This window comes from Lates calcarifer, linkage group LG4 (genome assembly GCF_001640805.2).
Source record: "Lates calcarifer isolate ASB-BC8 linkage group LG4, TLL_Latcal_v3, whole genome shotgun sequence".
Lineage (NCBI taxonomy): Eukaryota > Metazoa > Chordata > Actinopteri > Centropomidae > Lates > Lates calcarifer.
The window spans coordinates 16,260,487-16,279,495 of record NC_066836.1 but is presented as its reverse complement, the minus strand read 5'-3'; the positions used below and the strand labels follow the sequence as shown (position 1 = coordinate 16,279,495).

The following is a 19,009-nucleotide window of genomic DNA, read 5'->3' as shown; positions in this document are numbered from 1 at the left end:
AAAATTTAAATGTTTTAGCTGTAGCTATGATTGGAAAAAGTTTTACTGCAAGAGCTAGAAGCCCGACTTTACCGCGTCCCCGTGTACAACACTGTTAGTATGTGTTACAGTATAACAGCGCCTTTACATTGACTGCAGGCTATAGGCGGCCATGGAGGCCTAACATACAGCTGAAGGCCTGACATGTGTGTGTAATGTCCCTGGATTGAGAATATGGCATGCATCAAGGAGTTAATGGAAATTGTGCCACTTGCATAATAAGACAAGCCACTAAACTGTGTGGACACCCCCCCCCCCCTCCATCTCTTGTAATTATTGAATCCAGCATTATGCAACCAAATGTCAATCCTCCATTATGCCGCTTTATCAGTGTGAAGCATGACTTGTAGCAAAGCCGTCATTCTTCTCCTAAATGTCTTAAAGTGCTCTGAATGACTTACAGGGCTCGTTGCATTAAAACTTCCAAAAGAAGTGGAGCCTCGCAAACTCCTCAGAGGGGATGAATAAAGCGTAAGCTAGCCTCAAGTTCCACTAGACACAGTACAGCTGTGGTTATTTTTGTTATGTGTCCTTCAGCTTGGGGACCCAGTTAAACTGAAATGGTGTTATTTCATCAAAATAGCAACAGAGTATGGCTTTAAGGCCAGTTTAGGCATGACTGCATTGGAAATGCTGAAGACTCTGGGATTTGCACCCAAGGAAAACCAAGCATCTGATAGTTTACCAGAGAACAATTTTCATTACTATCCAGGGAGATAAAATGAGCCTATCTGGATTATGAACCTGCCTGCTCCATGGCTGTTGGGAACAGTCTTTCCTCTGCTTATGATCCAAGAATAATGTTCAGATCATAAACCATTTTTATAGTATCAAAATGTAAAGTGATAGACTGCAAGCCTGACAAATGCTCCCGTTAACTGAGAAGTAAGTTGCTGTAGGTGCTACTTAATCTGAATTATTGCATTCTCAACCAAGTAAAACTGGTTCCTTATTCTTTCTGTGTCACAGTGGGGTTAGTATTTGATTGGTGTTGTCATTGCTGTGTGTTGTAATAGACACCACTCTATGTTAGCTGCATATTTTCATGTTTAATGTGAGCTATGTGGGATTGGTGGGGAATAATGTGATTGAAAGAAATAAGTGTGTGGCTCACTAACCACCAACAACAGGCTAACTACTAGACAAAAAGACTTGTATCCTCAACTGAGCAGATTTGGAGATTTATTTATTTTTCTTTGTTAAATTCAAAATGTTCAACAGCGTGGTTGCCTGGACTTAAATTTGCATTTTAACTTATCTGAGGTGTTGAATTGCCTGCATGTCATCTCCTCTGGTAAATACAGTGCGTCGCCTTTAACTGCGGAGCCTTATGGCACAGTTGACTTTTCAGAACAGTGTGGTCTCAGTGCTGCGTAATCTTTGTAGCAGATGTTTCTATTTAGCAAAGTGAGCTTTTCAGCTTCATTAAGGACTGAGAGAATTCAGGTGAACGTAAATTATGAAATGCCTGAACTCCCATTTTAGGCTGAGACATAAGTCCTCATGAGCTCCTGTGTTGTTGGCCTGTCCTCCCTGCCTGTGGTGCAGTAGATTTTTCAGTTCCATGTGGACAGATGGCCCGAGGCCAGGCTGCATGCGTGGTGGCTCTGTAGTCAGCTCCTCACCAGCAGGGCTGTAAACAGCCGACACATACACATACTTAAAAAAAAAAAAAAAAAGTCCATCCATGTAAATGTCTTTTGTGCAGTGTGTTTATTTATCTCTGTGAAAGTCTTTTAAGGACAACAGAAAACTGGTCTATGTGAACTCCATAAACTGTGTCTCCGAGACATATGGCAACGTATAGCCCAGCAGTTTATTATTTTCAACCCTTTCTTAAAAGTGTACAAGCTGAGACAACTTTCTTAAACTCATCAATCCTTCAGCTCTGTATGAAAAATCATCACATACAACTGCTGCTGATGTTTGGATTGGATTTGCCAAGACATGTTTCCCTTCAAACTCTCAGAGATTTGGTAGAAATTATGGCTTCACAGAACTTTACACTGACCCACATAGATGTGACTGGAGATGAAACACGCACAAAAAAGTTCTGATTGATGATGTGGTGGGGTGAAAAGTAAAAGATGTTCAACACACCCTCAGGTCCACAGAGAAACCTGTTCATCTGCTTTGCTAGCTGATGGCTAGGTGATAGACTGACAGAGGAAATAAATCACACACATATATTCAGGTATGATTTATGTAGGTAATTTGATATATAACATATAAAGCAAGACTTGCTCGGCCAGTGCACTGGCTGATATCAGTTTACTGCAGATATATCAGTCTATGCTAGTGCACATGTTGGCCAATAACTAAAAAGAAATTTGCTGTACAGAAATGCCAAACTGCAATTCACTGACGTTCCCAAATTGCCTCACATGCAGGCTATCAGTAGATGCTGTGCACAGTAGAGCCTCTAGTCCCCACTGAGTTACTGCAGCACATGCAAGTCAGACAGGTGTGAGACCAAAAATTAATTAGTTTAAAAAGAGTGAACTAAGGTGCTCTAACATAAGATTTACCAACACTGAAGCTGAGTGATTTTTTTTTTCTACCTTGGCGGTAGAAAAAGTGGATCTTATTTATCGGAGATGCTGGCTTATGTTGTGAGTTTATGTTTAAAAAAAAGATATTTTGACCAATCATCATCACCAATTTTGCCATCAAATGTTTTTTTTTTGTTTGTTTTGTTTTTTTAACTTATCACCAAATGTCGTTATCAATATTGACCTCAAAAATCCATAATTGGATAGTCGGTACTAATATATGATAATGTTTAGTATGGATGGTCACTAGGATAATATATACATAAATGTGCTATGAGAGATACCCCCATACTATTAAAACTGTGGTAGGTGTCACTTAACTCTCTCTGGTTCTGGTTCAGTATTTAATGTGCTGGGTCAGCCAAAAATAGACAGTGTCTGGTTTTTTTTTAATCCAACAATTTTTCCATTGATTTTCCAGAAAATTTTATGAAGACATACTAACAAATAAATATCACCAAATAAATCTACATATAATGTTATAGACTTTTTAGTTTTGTTGGATCAGCTGTCCAAAACTCAGAGATATTTATTTTGCTGTTACCTAACAATCAGACATTTGAGGAGCTGGAACCATCAAATGTTTGACATTATTGTGCGAAAAGCATTTTTAAAAAAGTACTGATTATCAAAATAGTTGCCAATTAATTTTCTGCTAACTGACAAATCAGTTAATCAGCGAATGAACATTCAAAGACCTACAGTGAAAAAATATTTGTTCAATTACTATTTAAATACAGTGAGTGCAGTAACATCAAAATAACAAATTCATAGGAATATGAAGCTGTATGACATTTATTGGTCTTCAAACAATATCAGTAGCTTGTTATCACTTGACTGCATTAGTGATGCTCTGAATAGCTTATTTGCCATTTTACATTATGCATACTGGTGTGTAATGAACAGGTCAGAGCTACGCTGGCTGACTAAACACATCAAGAGTCATTTGATGTCTGCAGACTGCAGAGTAAAATCTAGATGCCATTTTAAGTTCATTCTAGGTCTCACTTTCCCCACAGTTCAGTAAGATGTCTGTGAAATCACAAATATGAAATCAGAGGAATAATGAGTAGTGACTATGGAATTATTGCCCCAGCTTAATTTTTAAATGAATGTATGTATAATGAATAGCTGTTATTTATTCACCAGATATTGTCTTACTTTAATTGAATTCCAGCACTTTTGTCTGTCATAGTCTGTCACAATGTCCCTGTATTTATCAAAGCTGCAATTGTTTTCTTTTTGTTCTAATAATCACCACATTTACCACCCTGTTAACTTGGAAAAAATCTCCTTTCATCCCATCTTCCCGACTTCAGCATGACTCATGGAATTCTGTCCAGTCACACTGTTGTTGTTTGTTGTGTTTTTTTTTATCATTATCCTGTGGCAGTTTCATTTGATTTAAACCACCATTTCATCAAAGACGATGAACAGTCATCAAGGTTGCCCAGATGAAAAAAGTCAAGTGTGTGGAAAAAGGTGGAGTTGTTTGGGTCAGATGTTTGATCACTGCCTAGATACATTTTCTAATATTAGAACATTTCCTTGATTTGCCCGGCTTCTCCGGTGACTGGGGAGCACATGGCCAGAGCAGCAGCCAATCAGAGCGCAGGATTAGCTTTCCCTCTCTCTAGCAACAGTGAGTTACTTGCTGCCTATTCATTAATTATTTTCCTGTGGTCTCCCTCAGCCGTTTGGACTCTGCTGATAGCAAAGTGCTCCGTCTCTCAGTCTCAGTGTTTTTTTTCTCTGCTTTCTGTCGCTCTCTGCTCTGTCTGAGTAAAAAATCTTAAAAAAGGGATGGATCCAGTGATGCTGAGCTTACCAGCTGCTGCTGCTGACTTGAACTGTGAGCTACAACAACACTGTCTGACCAGGACTCTTACAGAGATGACTCTTCTCTCACCTCGTACGACTTTTTCTTCTTTGGAACTAAATAATAAAAAAGGATTACTGAATGAGAGCGCCCCCTGCGCACTGCTTTTTCTTCTTCACCGTCTTCATCTTGTTTTTGCTTCTTTTCTGCAGCAGCGCTCTGACTATAAACAAATAAAACATGGCAACTGGAAAAACGACTGGACTTTTTCGCTGGCTGAGGACCGGGGGGGGGGGGGTGTCAGTTGGAGGCAGGACTCTGTGTGTTGGGGGGGGTGAAGAGCAGGTGGAGAGAGGAGGGGGGTTTTGGGTTGGGGGTGGGGGGTGGGGGGGGTTATGGTGGTGTGAGGATTGCGGGCTGTGGTTGGGTATGCCAGTGCCACGTGTCTAGCCTGGCACCTCTTGCTTCTCGACTCGAAGGATGTTGGACTGAGAGTCTGGCTGAGCCTGTCGGGCTTCTCTCTGAACCAAAAGTGGGGTGAGTGTTGCACTCTGCTGCATCCTGTTATCATGATAACTCTTAAACCTTATTTTAAAGAGATGATATTCTTACACACAAAGGTTTGCAGTGAATGTACGTTTGCTTTCCGAATGTGGTGGGGGAAGAGAGGATAATCTAGACTAAGGTTCGAAAGCATGCACTTTGGCATTCAAAGATGCAAACCGGAGGTTTAGGTTGTTTTATTTTTTTCCTTTCACCTAATTTTATTTAAGCGTCTGCAATGCATCACTCAAAACATTGTCCATTCAGGAACGTTTTCGAAACGATTGCACAACATCGGGCCTCGCAAACCAGGCCTATGGTTATGTGGATTTGGACATTTTGGGAAATTGCCCCAAATAGCTTCTTACACCCGGCATAGAAGACCAAACTTCCATGTACCTTCCTGTCGCTTTCACCCTCCCTCTCTACCTGCTTCATCTCTTCACTGACACCCTTTCATCCCGTCCAGAGAGGTTAACAGGACCATTGTCCTTGGTTGGTCCACAGACCACAGATGTCGTTCTTAATCTGGAAACCCTAATCTCTCTCTTCCTCGCTCCCGGTCTCATTTCTCAATATATTTGCCATTTCGAATTTTACCCTTGCAGCATTTTTTTTTTGCTCTGCTCAAATCTCAGATGCCCAAACAAGATAAATGATTTTTCCATATTTTACTGTGGACATTATAATTTAGTGTTTTCAACCCCAGAAATTTGGATTTTTCGGATTAAGTGTCCGATGAATTTGATGAATTCGGTTTACTAGAGCCCTTTACACTGATAAAATCCATTCTTTTGAATATGCTATGTTGCTGTTGTACCGTAATAATTGCACACTTGTGCGTGGCATTTTATTGGGCCTTGCAATCATCTCTATCGGATAATATTTGTTGCGGGTTCATGGATTGACCTTTTGCTGTATATAGATACTATGGTATGACTGACTAGAAGGAGTATCATTTTATTTGCCTTTAAGAGGTGTTGTATGATATTGTGCCAGTCTTTAGTTGCTCAGTTGACTGTCCATTTGGTATTCTCATCCAAAACACAGACACAGTACAGTATGATTTAGCTATTTTGACAGAATGAAGCCAGAAATATTTCTGAGGCAACACAGAGCTGCCTTTTTTCTCTTATACGGAGAGGGAACTGTTGCAAAAGGTTCTGCATGTTTCAGAAAATTCTGGTTGCCCTACAGTCATGGTGCAGGTCTTAGTTTGCATGCTCATTCTGCGAAAACCTTTTCTTCGCCATTTTGCATGAATTTCTCCGAACACTGTTAATCGTACATGTTGTTGTGCAAGTTGAAGGGACATTTTTTTCACAGTAAAACTTCTTGTTCCTGTGGAAACTGTGATGCGTCAGTTCAGGCTTTGAGTGTGTGAATATAGAGTGGAGGGAATGGAGGCTCCTGTCCAGGGACCCAGTCTGCTGTTGGTTATGACGCAGCAGCATCATCCGATCTCTGTGTCCTAACCAAAGACTGCACAAATGCATGGAGCTGCCGCAGTTCGCCATTTTCATGCACCGCTGTAAGCCTCCTTTCACATAGATATGGACCGCGTTACTTGTGAATATTTGTCGAATAGAATCGAGCTGTAATGACAATTCATTCTTATTTTTCACCGTTTATGTTTTTCTTACTGTTATTTTTCAGACTAATTTCAAATGTTTTTTCCCTCATTTCTAATTTTTTGGGTTTTTTATGTCGTGCAGGTCGGTCATAATCCCTGTCCAGAACATGTGGGAGCCTGAGAGAACCGAAGAGGATTAAAGACCATCCCACTCTGCCACTCTTCCTCCAATCAGACCACTTCATTTGACCGTGGAGAGCCAGCGACACAGGGCCCTCGACTGGCAAAATTTTTTACCCAGCTGCTCCAATAGCACCCAGCCAGCAGGTTTTCGCTGCTTGAAAGAGCATGTTGCCAACGCTCTCCCTCTGCTCCATCATCTGGCTCAACCGGGGAATCAAGCTGAGGAAAGTGCACCAGTCCACCAACACCGGTCAGGTCTGAAACCGCTGCAGCCGCAGACATAACAGCAGCTAAACGCTACCTTATCGACTTTTGAAAATGCTCCTAAGCTTCGGGTGACTCCCCCTCCTCCCCTCACCCCCTGACCCTACCCCTCCCCTCCCCCCAAGCCACCGAACTAACATCGAACACCAGACTTCATTGACTCAACAACCTATTTGGTTTCTGAGGAGGATTTCTGTAAATTCCGAACCCTGTTGTTGCAGTGGCACTTGGGCTGCACTATCTAATCCTCTATTTGGTGGCCATTTTGATTTTTGTCTCCCTAACAAAATGGCGGCAGAAGGTTTTCAGTACCGCGTCCTCTACACATTTACTAAGGACCAGGAAGAGGACCTGGATCTGCAGCCTGGAGACCTCCTGACAGTCAGCAAGGCCTCTCTGCTGTCCATGGAGAACTACCAGGAGGGCTGCGAGGAGCAGCCTGAGTGCCTGGGCTGGCTCCTTGGGTACAACGAGCGCACCAAGCAGAGAGGCGACTTCCCAGGGACTTACGTCGAGTATGTGGGCCCCGTTAAGATGGCGCTACCATCAAGTCAACCCAGGTCCCAGCGACCGCTCCCCGCTGCTCCCAGACCAGAGTCGTCTCAAGGTAAGCACTTTCCATATAGATAATGTCTGTCACATGGTTTTTCCTGTGACGTCTAGCTGCGCAGTAGGTTGGTCATTTTCATAACAAACTGTGGAGGTTAAAGATAAACGCTTGTAACACAATACCATAGCAAATTTTAAGGTGACCTTAAAATATTGTCAACGAGAAACCAGCACAGAATTTAGTCGATTTCTTGGTATTTAAATGAAAAATGAGGGGCGCTCTGGCAGCTCACCTGGTCAAGTGCATACCATATATCAGGGCTGAGTCCTTGCCGCAGTGGACCGGGTTTGGATCCGGCCCGGGCCCTCTGCTGCCTGTCATCATTACTCTCTCCCCTCCTCTCCTGCGTTTCTCCATCAACAAATAAAGACAAAAATGACATAAAAAATTATTACAAATGAAAAATAGAGCATTTTGTTTGCACAATGTGATGTTGTCTGTGAATTCTATGATAAAGTTGTTACTTTAAGCAGCATCACAATGAGTTGTTGAACCCAAAACTCTTACTGTGCATTTTTCAAAGAAACTAACTTTGCTTTTTTTTCTGTGTTGTTATTTTTCATAGTTTTCATACTGTGTCTTACTCACATTCTTCCAATCAGACCACTTCACTCAAGGTGTGCTCAAGTTGTATATATATCCAATTTTATTTGTTTGTTTGGAAGCCTCAAGTTATGCAGAAAGTATGCAGTTATAAAGCAGTGAGGTAACAGTCAGTTATGTTAATCCATATTATGTTAAATCATTGTGAATATGGATCTTTCTGGGGAGGTGTTCTTTTTTTTTATATAGACTTTTTTGCAAACAAACTAAAGCAATTTTTCCTTCACATAGTTCTTGACTACAGAAAAAGTGGTCAGATTAAAGATTAAAGTCCCCCTCTACTCAAATATTTGTCTAGCTTATTGTTACTTCACCTGAGTTATTGACCTGCGCTGTGCAGAATGATGTATGTGCATCATTCATCTTTCACCCTTCATCTGCTGAATGGAGAAAGTTTCTCTGTACTCATCTTAAATTGAAGTACAAGATGATTTAGTGACTTCAGAACTAGCTTGGAAGCCAGACTTGGTTCAATGTGCAACTTACACAACTGTTGAGACTTAAACCCTTCAGTGTACATTGTTGCATTTTCTGAGATTTTGGATTTTTTTAAAAACTTTGTTGTGAAAAAACAAAACAAAACAGCAGACACATAACACATAGCTCAACTTTTATTTTCTATGATATTAAGCATCTTTAATCGATGACCATTGGTTGTTAGTTGGTGTAGTTGGTGCGTTTCTGATCAAACCACCTTGGGAGTTTTGATAGAGCTCTCACATTTGGCATTGACCTCGAGTTGACCCTTTAATCTATACTTAAAACACGTCATAAGCCTTACCTCTTTGGAAGCACAGCTATCCTAACTCTCTGCCGAATAATAAAGGGCTAATCCATCTACTTACTGGACTCTCCTGAACAGGTCTGCCAGTGATTCTCTCTGTCTGTGTGGCCTCTTTTACATTCAACATTAACATGTGTCTTTGGCATCCAAACTGCATCAGGGCTTATCTGCACAAAAATGCCTGCCCCTCCTTCACTGTGACGTGTTAATGACCACCTACTCAACTAAGGGTAAAGGATTGCACAGGCAGCAGGGGCTGCAAGGACTGTTTCAACTGTGCTATGACCAAGATAGAGATATTAGGTGCATTTTTTGGCACTCAAAAATTAAATTTGTATACTGACATTTTGAGAAAGACTAACGTTTTGATAGGTGTGTTTGTATTTTGTGCAAATTTAGAGTTATTCAACAGTTCAGGGAAAATAATGTCACATTTTTTCACTGAGAGATAAGCGTTCTGTTCTTTCACACCTCCCTTCACTCCCGTGACTTTGGGAAAATAGGCACGTCTGATATTTATTCATAATCCTAAGAGCCTGCTTTCAGCTGTAGCAGCGTCCAAGTCAAACATACATTTGGCATGGATTGGTCAAACTTAGCAAGCTCAACTTCACGTAAAAACTTTGATTTCTTACCAAAGTTCCTCTACTCTCCAAAGGTTTCCATCATTTTCTCCTCATTTGCACTCCCTTGCTTTTGGCTTCAGTTGGTTAATTTATTGCTTCCTTGTATGGGATGCCAGAGGAAAAGATGGATACGGCCAAAATAGATAAATAAAAGTTTTAATATCATTCTACATTATGAAACCGCACATTCCTCCTCTGTCAAAAGCTGTATTCTCTTCAATTCCCCCATGCTTTTTTATGACAGATGGGCTAAGTACCACTCTGAGCACGTAGGCTGTGAACTCTGAATTACCTCTGGTTGAGCCAATTGGCTATTCATCGTGTACAACAAAGTACACTGGGCCTCATTCAAATTCATTAGTTGGAATTCATTTCTCAGTATTTTTCTCTGAAAAGTCCTAAAAAGCAGGGGATGTCATAGCTGCAGCACAAATGTATCCAGAATTCTTATCAAATGAGATTTCTCTTCGCCAACAGTAAAATAAAAACTTGACAATGAGGGAATGTATAAGCAAATAAAGGCCATAACTTTCTCCAGCAGAGGCAGGTGAGCAGGAGGAGAACAGTATCCTCACGCTTTGACAGACAGTGAGACAAACCAGTTGGGCAGCAGGCGTTTGTGTCTGTGATTTGGAGAGACGGGGGCAGAGGAACCAAGTGAAACCCTGAGAGAGAGTGGAGGGAGGGGTAGGGGGGTTGGGTGGGGGTGGCTGAAAGGACAAAAACCTTGGCTTAGCACCAAAAGTGCATTGTAGATTAGAAATGGCAAATCCCAAATTTTACAAATATGATCTTCATTTCCCTGGAGGAACAGAGGCCCTGGTCATTGTGTGAATAGAGCTATTGTTAGTGTGGCCCATTTACTATTCACAGGGATCGTAACATTTGGCATCGAGGGGTAGCACCACGGCCTGGTGGTCAGGAACGTTGACCAAGTTACAGGTTCAATAATAGTATCCGTCCTTTAACATATGGCTGAATGTGGCAGACAACAAGGAATTTAGTATTTATTTATTAATCTAAACTGCATTAGTCGAACACACGCCGCTTTCTTAGCAGTTTATTTGCCTTCAGAAGAAAAGTGTGGATAAGGAGATAAGTAAGCTGCTGCACTTTTAAACACCTGCACACACAAAAAGAAATCAGTTTTTTTATGCAGCAACCCTGTTACTGTAAAACTCACGTTTACATGCAGCTGGCTGGTTATCAGATTTCTGCCCAGCCCCCAACTGTACTTTTGAACCAAGACTGGAACATTTGAAGTTTACTGACATGTATGCTTTTTCTGAACATTCAGATTGAACCTGTACACTGCGAGGACTGGTTTTGTAGTCACAGAGCACGGTTTGTTTTATCCCTTGCTGTGGCAAATATATATATATATATTGTGTAGTTAGACTAATTTATTTATTTTCAGTTTTAGTCAGACTTGGATTTAATTGTTTTTGTTACAGCTACAATTAATTTAATTTCCTTTCATTGCTGCTCTGCTGCTACAGCGATACTCAGTCTGAAATCTTTGTCCTGCAAACACACATGTAATACTCTCATTAGAAATCCAGTTAAGACATTTCCAATAAAAATCAGGTTTCCTTTGCAGAAATGTTAACTTAACCAGTTTTTCTTAATTCCTATACCCAGTTTGAGGAAACCAGGTTTCTCATTTGCATTTAAGAAATCAGGTTACTGCAGTATGTCAACAACAACCTGGCAGCTTAATTGTGTGTAGATGTACCAGTGTTTCTCAACACCAGCAAGCGAAATGCAAAATGCAGATTTCTTATTGACCAAAGGGTGCAAATGGCTCAGCCTTTCTCCTTTCTAATGTTGCATAGTAATAGGAGGATTCTGGATTAACAGATGACATCATATTTACTGTGAATATTTTGTACCAATAAAGAACAAGTGCAGCTGCTGTTCCACTGATACATGCATCTACAGCTACACTTGAATTTTATGAATAGCTTTTGTGTTTTGTATCATATTGTTGTCCATGTAGAAAAGGAATATATAAAGATGCACTGTATCAAAGTTAATTCATTGTTATATTTTATGCCTTTTTGCTTTCTGATGTTTTGTTTAGTTTTTCTTAGGTCTTGTTTCTGCCAAGTTTCCATGCTGTAAACCAGTTTGTTAGAGTAGATTTTGATAAACTGATGATCTAATTGTTGTGCATATTGCTTCAGCACAACCAGAAGACAAATTATGACAAAAAATCAGTTTCTGTCCCCAGATACAAACGCAAAACGTTTCTCAACTTGCAGCAGAAATAATTCTACAAACCCAGAGAGAGTTTTTTTTTCTCTTCACTTTCCCTCCTTTCGCTCTCTCCTCTCCCTGGCCTCACTTTAACTGCCTGCTCAAGTGAACCATGGCTTGGCATTTTTGCAAACTCCTCCCTTTGTACTCCCTCTCTCTCACCCTCCCTCCCTCCTCTCTCCCCCCTTCTCTCCCATCCTCCCTCCCATTTTGCAGCCTCTCTCTCCCTGATTCACATACACGTCTGATACTGTCTCTGGGCAGCTATAACCCATGTTAGCGGAGCCAGTTCTCAGAATGGAGAGGCCTCAACTTGCTCTCCGCTCCCTGTGCCTTACCAGGAAAACACTTTCAAAGAATCCATGGAGGAGCTGAGAGAGGGTGGGAGGGGGGCAGAAAAAGTAGAGAAAAAGAATGGGAACGATATGGAGAGGCTGGAGAGGGAGGGAAACAAGGGCTATAGTGTAAGCCAAGGCCACCTTATCCAACTGCAAATATAGGAACCAGCTGTATTTGGCTTCTCTTCTGACTGTTGTATTATTCTCCTGGAGTTTAGTAAATTTAGCATGTTACAGTTTGCAGAGTTATCGAAAATTTTATTTTCTGGAGCATTTCTTCAGTGCCAAGGCAGTAAATGAGAACTCATTTAGGCGTGAAGTTGTCTTACTGAAAGATTAATGGCTTTAGCAAACCAGAAACAGAGCAAAGTACATTTTGTACAGTTGCTTACTGAAGGCAGGAATGAAATGAAGTCACAGTTTCTGATTGTTTCCACAGAATGACACCATGAAAGCATTAATAGTCGACTATGATAACAGTGCTATGAACCGAATTATTCTACAAAAGCAGGGTCTGTACTTTTCCTGAGGGTCAAATCTCTAGTATTTTTTGAAAACTGGTCATTTATGTATTTAAGGCCAGGGCTACATTTGACACAGACTAGTTTGTACAAGATAATGATGACCATGTCCAAAGGCAAAAGTGTTTATAGTTGTTTAAAATGGCTGGACTTGTAGGTGGTGAGAGACACCTGTTGTAGAGAGGGGAGAAAGATGAGTGTCACAGCCGCAGCGACATTGGAAAGGTGTGGGGTAAGGGGTTTCAGACGGCGTTCAACAAATGACCGGCACTTTGTTTGAAGCACACTGACCCCGTCATTTCTAGACTGTGGAGAGTCATACAACACTGAGTCTAGTTGGACACAATGCTATGCAGCCATGCACCAGTTATAAATGTTCACTACAATTCACCTGTTATACAGTCAGGAGCTTCAAAGATATGCCAACAAATGTAGCACAGTTTGTTCACCTCATAACATCAACACAAGCGTTTTCCATTCAGATACATGGCAAAATATGTAGTAGCAGACAGCCCTACATAAATAAAACTGCACTGATTAAATGCTTACTTGTGGCCAAAAGGGGGAGCAAGCTGAGATGACAGTACCCATGAACAAACACACTGTACACATACAGTTAGTTACTATGCAACTGATAATGATAATACTTCACTGTCACTCATAGTGTGAATATACAGCCCAATGAAACAATAAATTAATCCACTTTGAAAACCTAGTAGCAAACTGATCGAGCACAAAAAATTATCTACAGCCTCACTATATTATCAATCCTTGTCCGTTTTTGTATAAAATGGTAAATGGATTCACATTTTTGTATAAACCAAGTCAAATTATCTCAGTGAAAAAGTTATTTTTTTGTAAGATATTTGCATTTATTTACAAATTTATTCTCAGTGTGCCGGGGGTTGGGCCTGTTTCAGAGATTGTCTTAAGGGTCCCATTTCTAATTGTGCCTCACTACATTTCCACTGTATTTGCTGTATTTGTTCATAAATATAAAAATTCTTTGGTCACATTGCATTGACCACATCTCAATCAGCCTGCTGTTACATGTTTTATACCCCACATGTTACATTAATATGTCCTCTGAGTTGCGCCTTTAGGCCTGTAAAAGCAGATCCAGCGTTATGTGGAGAGCACCTGTGTTTGACATGGTTGCAGGGGCTCACTTATACATGTGTAGCTTTGAAGCATGTTGTGACAGAGGAGTGGATGGTGTGCCCAGCCATGATGCATTGCCTGTCTGCATAGTTGGGATGCAGTGAAGACATGTAGCAGTGAAACCTGACCAGCAACATACACACCGTTACACACCATGCCTGAGCCAGACACCAACTGGCCTTGTCACCACTGCACACAAGAAACACACGCTTGGAGTAAACAGCATAGTTCAGAAATGTTTTAGCAAATTTTATCCTTGTTTGTCGATAACAGTGTTTGCCTTAAATGTAGCCTCAAATATTTATGTGCGTTTGGAGGCCAGTGAAACCCTGGGAACTCGAGTTATATGTGGTGAAATAATGCAAGTATTTTGTTGTTTATCATGGATCTACCATTCACTGATCATGGTAAACTGAACTAGGCAAAGCTTGTGCTTCTATAGCTAATAATAAAAACCTAGAATTTTAATCCTTTGTGGGTTACTCAGTTACTCAGTGAAGTAAAAGAGTTTTGAAAATCTCCAGTTAAATGTAAATATTCTGTTAGTTGTTGGGTATCAGTGTTCATTTAACTTAATCTCAGTTTATCTTTAAACATATTCATGTTTCACATCTATATTTTTCAGATGTATCCTTGCTCAAGAGCATTTTGGTTATGGTACAATAAAAATAGTATTTTTTCAGTAACTTAAAGCTGTGGTTGTCATGGCTTGATGTTTTTAATCCTCAGTTAAAATATAAATTAGATGTAATAGTGTTGTCAAATAAAAGAGTGAAATCCACATAACACATAACATGATAATTGGTTGTGCTGGTAGTGGTGCTTGAGCTGCATACCATACTACTGTTGAGTAAGTCATTCACATAAAATCAGCACAACTCCACGGTGTTGGATGAGTGAGTTAAAGTGAGGAAATTCCTGTGGTTAAATTCAACCAGTGAAATCCTGTGAATGAATTTGTGCTGTATCTCTGCACTTGGAGAAGCTTCATTTTCTGACACACAGCTCTGAGAGGGAGAATGCAGCAGAGCCAGCTACATATTACATAAGCATACTGATGCAGAAGATACAGAGCAAATATTTTGCTTTGCATAGCTCTCCTTCATCCCGTCTACTTTTGCCTGTCTGTCTGCTTGCCTTGGACTGAGCGAGCGAGTCAGTGTAAACACATAAAGACAGGATCTGCAACATTTATCCAACCTTCATTCTTTCACCCTCATGTGCAGACAGCACACAAAACACATGACTTTGTAGGTTTTCTCACTCACATACATGTTGTCGAATTACTTTATCCTAGCTTCTCTGAAGGAATCTGAAAATATGGTTGAGATCTTGTTTGTGAAAAATATCTTACAATGAATGCATGCATTATCTAGACACTAGGACCCAGTTGATAAAGTGCATGTGCAAAACAACACTCACTATCATGCTTTTTTCTGTCTCACTCTCTTTCTGTTTCTCCCATTGGCTATGTCTCAGGGCATGTCAAGTCATATGCCTGTCTCTTAGCTTGTAGTCTGCCAAGGAAGTGGTTCTAATTGACTAACGAGTTGCTGTTACTTTATCTCTCTCTCTCTCTCTCTCTCTCTCTCTCTCTCTTTCTCCCTTTTCCCATATCTTTCCAAAAACCCAGAGAAGGCTCCAGGGCTACAGCTGCCTTTGCAGGAAAAAGACAAGACAAGACTCCTTCTTTGCACGAAACTCAAAGTTTGCACCCCTTTTGTTTATGAGTGAAATGGAATATACTGCAAAATAAAGTGTTTATGTTTGTTTGGATGTAATAAAAAATATGGCAATTAATTTTTTTTTCTCCCCGCTCCACTTCCAATCTGTGGAATGCGTTCATTCTTGTAGTTTTATAGCCTTTGTATGGACTTATTTCCCTGTTTTATTGCCTGTATCCTGCCCAAACACATCAGTATGAGTCCATGAGGATTGGTTTTTGCTCTCTTGTACTGAATAATTAATACATTCTGCTTTCTAAAGCAGTAGCATTTGCATTTTGCTGCATCTGTATTTATTACAATCCAGTCTTACTTAGACAGTGTTTATTTTTTCTGACAGCAATTCTTTAATTAAACACAGGCTCAGGATTAGTAGTATAAAAACTGAACTGGTCCACCGTGTTCGTAATTTTTCACAGTTGTACAGCATTTTATGATACATGAAACAGTTAGCCTCATAAGTAAAGAGCCAGCATCGATCGTCTGCCTCTTGTCTGTCAGAGGCAAAGGTGGAAATAGTGTGACGTTGTTATAGAAACTGGGTTGTTTGGTAGGTTCAGCAAAGCTTGTGACTTTGGCACAGGGAGTAGGGCTGGGTTTTGATAGTCAATTCTGTTTAGAATCTGGTTCTAGGTTAATCTGGTTCAACGCTAATGAACTTCTGTCTCATTGTATTACAAATCACTTTACACCGTGTTGGTGTCTGAGAAGCTGTAAAACCCATAGATCCATTACTCAAATTTGACTTTCTGGATTGTATTTAATCTGCTCATCAACTCACCCCCTTGCGTTGTTTTAGCACACGAGACTGTCATCAGTCAATATTGGTTTGTTTCAAGAAGTTTTTGTGCTTAAACTAAAGCAAACCATAACCATCTGCAGTGGCAGATTGGAAGACGGGCATAGAAATCTTTTTTATAAACGATCATATAATAGTTTTCTTTTACACTAATAAATTATGTTGTTCTGCTGGCAGGAAGCCAGATCAGAAAATGCTCATATGAGTTGTTTTGGAGAGCAGTAACAAATGATGTATTTTGATGTGTAGTTTGTGTTCGTAATTAACATGTATGTAAAAACTGTACCGTGCATTGAAGAGAGAGAGAGAGTGTGATGAGAAAGGAGGGGGGAGGGGTCTGCCAGCCAAAATGGCCAACAGGATAAAGAAGAGGCAGAGGTCTGTGTGCTGGAGCTGGAGACGCTACCAGGCAAAGTTTCCATGTTTAACTGGCAAGCATAGAGACGGACAGAAAGAGAGAGAGACAGACAGAAAAAAAGAGGAAAAGCAGAAAGAGAGAGAGAGATCTCATAAAAAGTTGAATAAAAGAGGCCAAAAGGGAGAAAAAGAAAGAAAGAAGGAGTAAGAGAGAAAGTCCAGCAAGAGCAAGAATGCAAGAGCAAAAGACAGAGAGAGCGAGGGAGCGAGGGCTAGAGACATCAGGAGAGACTAAGAACAAGAACTGGAGAGAGAGAGAGAGAGAGAGAGAGGGGAACGGAATGTGCTGACGCGGCGTTTCTTGTTTGAACTCCCCAAATTAATAATCAGCAGCGGTTTAGCCGAGCTGTGCCAGGAACAGGAGCCTGCTGCCAAGCCCCGGCCAGGCCAGGCCCTCCCTGCTCCCAGCATTACACCCCCCCCACCCCTCCTCAACACCCCCACCCTGCTAGCTCACAGGCCTGCTCTAGGGGCCGAATAGGAGGCGCTGCCTGCCTGTCTGCCTGCTTGCCTGTCCTGGTCGGGCCGGGCCTGGCGCACTGCCACAGGGCTTTTGCTTGTTCAGGAGTTTTGATTAAATCCTTTATTGTGCTCCACTCACGCAAAGAGCTAAGGCGAAACACCGAGCAGGACGGAATGGAGGGGAGGAGAGAAAGCGAGAGGGGAGAAAAGAAAAGGGGGGAAAAGGGGGCAGGGGGGCAAGGGAGGTAGGGAAATGGGATCTCTTTTTTTCCCTCTTGCTTTCTCCTTTTCTCTTTCTTTCGGACTGAAAAGATGTTTTATTTAGTCTATGGGGAGTTGTAAAGTAGATAAAGTTTTTGCTCACCATCACCAGCCCGTTTTTTTGGTGGCCTTTTTTATTTCCCCTCCTCTGAATAAAGCCTCTTTCATTCTTTTGTACATTCTTACTAAATTGTTCTGGTTTTATTATCATTTGTCTCATCAGCTAGACTTCCAGACTACAAACCAGCACAGTGACATGCATCGTAAGCTTCAGGTTTTCTCTAGTCATTATAGGAGCTTTTATATTTAACTTCTCTGCACACAAATGAAACTAAATTCTCCAGTGCTTTTTGCAAAACAGGTGTGCTTCTTGTGAAATGGATACTAAACTCCTTATCGTATTTTATAGTGTTTTTCACAGATTCACAACATTAGACACTCTGTATCTCCAACTGCTCCTAGTTAACTGTACTCTTGTCAGTGCTGCAGGACCCCCGTGGTCTTTCGGAGGCTTTGTGCCAGAAGTGTAACAGTGATTTGTGTTGTTGTTTCAGCTGTTTCTGTGCTGGACCTGAGCGAGCAGTTCACACCACCAGAGACGGCTCCCCCAACCCTCGTCAGCCTCATCCAAGCCATAGAGAAGAGAGGTATGTTCATGTCAACCAGCCATCGGATTCGTCAGTCTCGCTGACTGTCTGTCCGCCTCCCCGTCTTTCCGTCTATGTGCGACTGTCTCCCTCCCGCCATCTGCCTCTCGCTCTCATGCCAGCATTTGCACAAGTGTAGACATAGAGACATGTGAATCCAGTCAAGAAGAGTACACACAAGTTCATGCACATTCTCAGGGCCTCCTCAGTGGGTTAGAGACTTGATATAGATTTTTTACGTCAAGGTTTAATGTGGTTTTGATTCAGATCAGTTCTCATTGACAGTCCTGCACAGTGGGTTTGATTCACACTATGTTATTAACAAATAGTGCTCAGTAGGACTCCATTCACAGTTTTTCCTCTTTTTTTCTGTCTTCCTTTTTACTTTCTCTCTCTCTCTCTCTCTCACACACACACAGTGAATGTAGGGCTTCAACTAATGATTATTTTCATTATTAATCTGCAGATTATACTCTGGATCAATTAATTGTTTAATATAAAAATGTAAATAAAAATAACCACCATAGTTTTTCTGAGCCCATTATAAAATGACCAACCAACAAGATATTCAGTTTACAATGAGAGAAAGAGAAAAGGAGGAGAAAGAGGACCGGGAACTACAGAATAATTGGCATTATCAGAGTGGTTGCTGATTAATTATACCCACACATCACACACTTGTATAGACAGCCTCATTCAATGTACAGAATATTAGGAACACTGTCCTTATTCCTTTGTACACAGTAAATACTTGTCACTTTTTTTTTTTATTGTGAACACACTACATGCTCAAATCCTGCTTAGAATTAGCTTGTGGTATTGAG

At 40.9% G+C, this 19,009-nt stretch overlaps 1 protein-coding gene across 2 annotated transcripts in view; it reads left to right on the top strand.

The window, feature by feature from the left end:
- Nucleotides 1-19,009, top strand: part of pik3r2 (phosphoinositide-3-kinase, regulatory subunit 2 (beta)) — a 33,803-nt gene that overhangs the window by 739 nt on the left and 14,055 nt on the right. Inside the window, exons 1-3 of one of the 2 annotated variants that reach the window (XM_018677066.2) lie at nucleotides 4,704-4,947; nucleotides 6,669-7,580; nucleotides 18,093-18,185. In XM_018677066.2, coding sequence (XP_018532582.1) covers nucleotides 7,262-7,580; nucleotides 18,093-18,185 — 412 coding nt within the window. In that variant the 5' untranslated portion in view covers nucleotides 4,704-4,947; nucleotides 6,669-7,261. Of the gene's footprint in view, nucleotides 1-4,703; nucleotides 4,948-6,668; nucleotides 7,581-18,092; nucleotides 18,186-19,009 lie in introns of those variants that run through there. The other variant, XM_018677065.2, reaches the window with a different exon arrangement.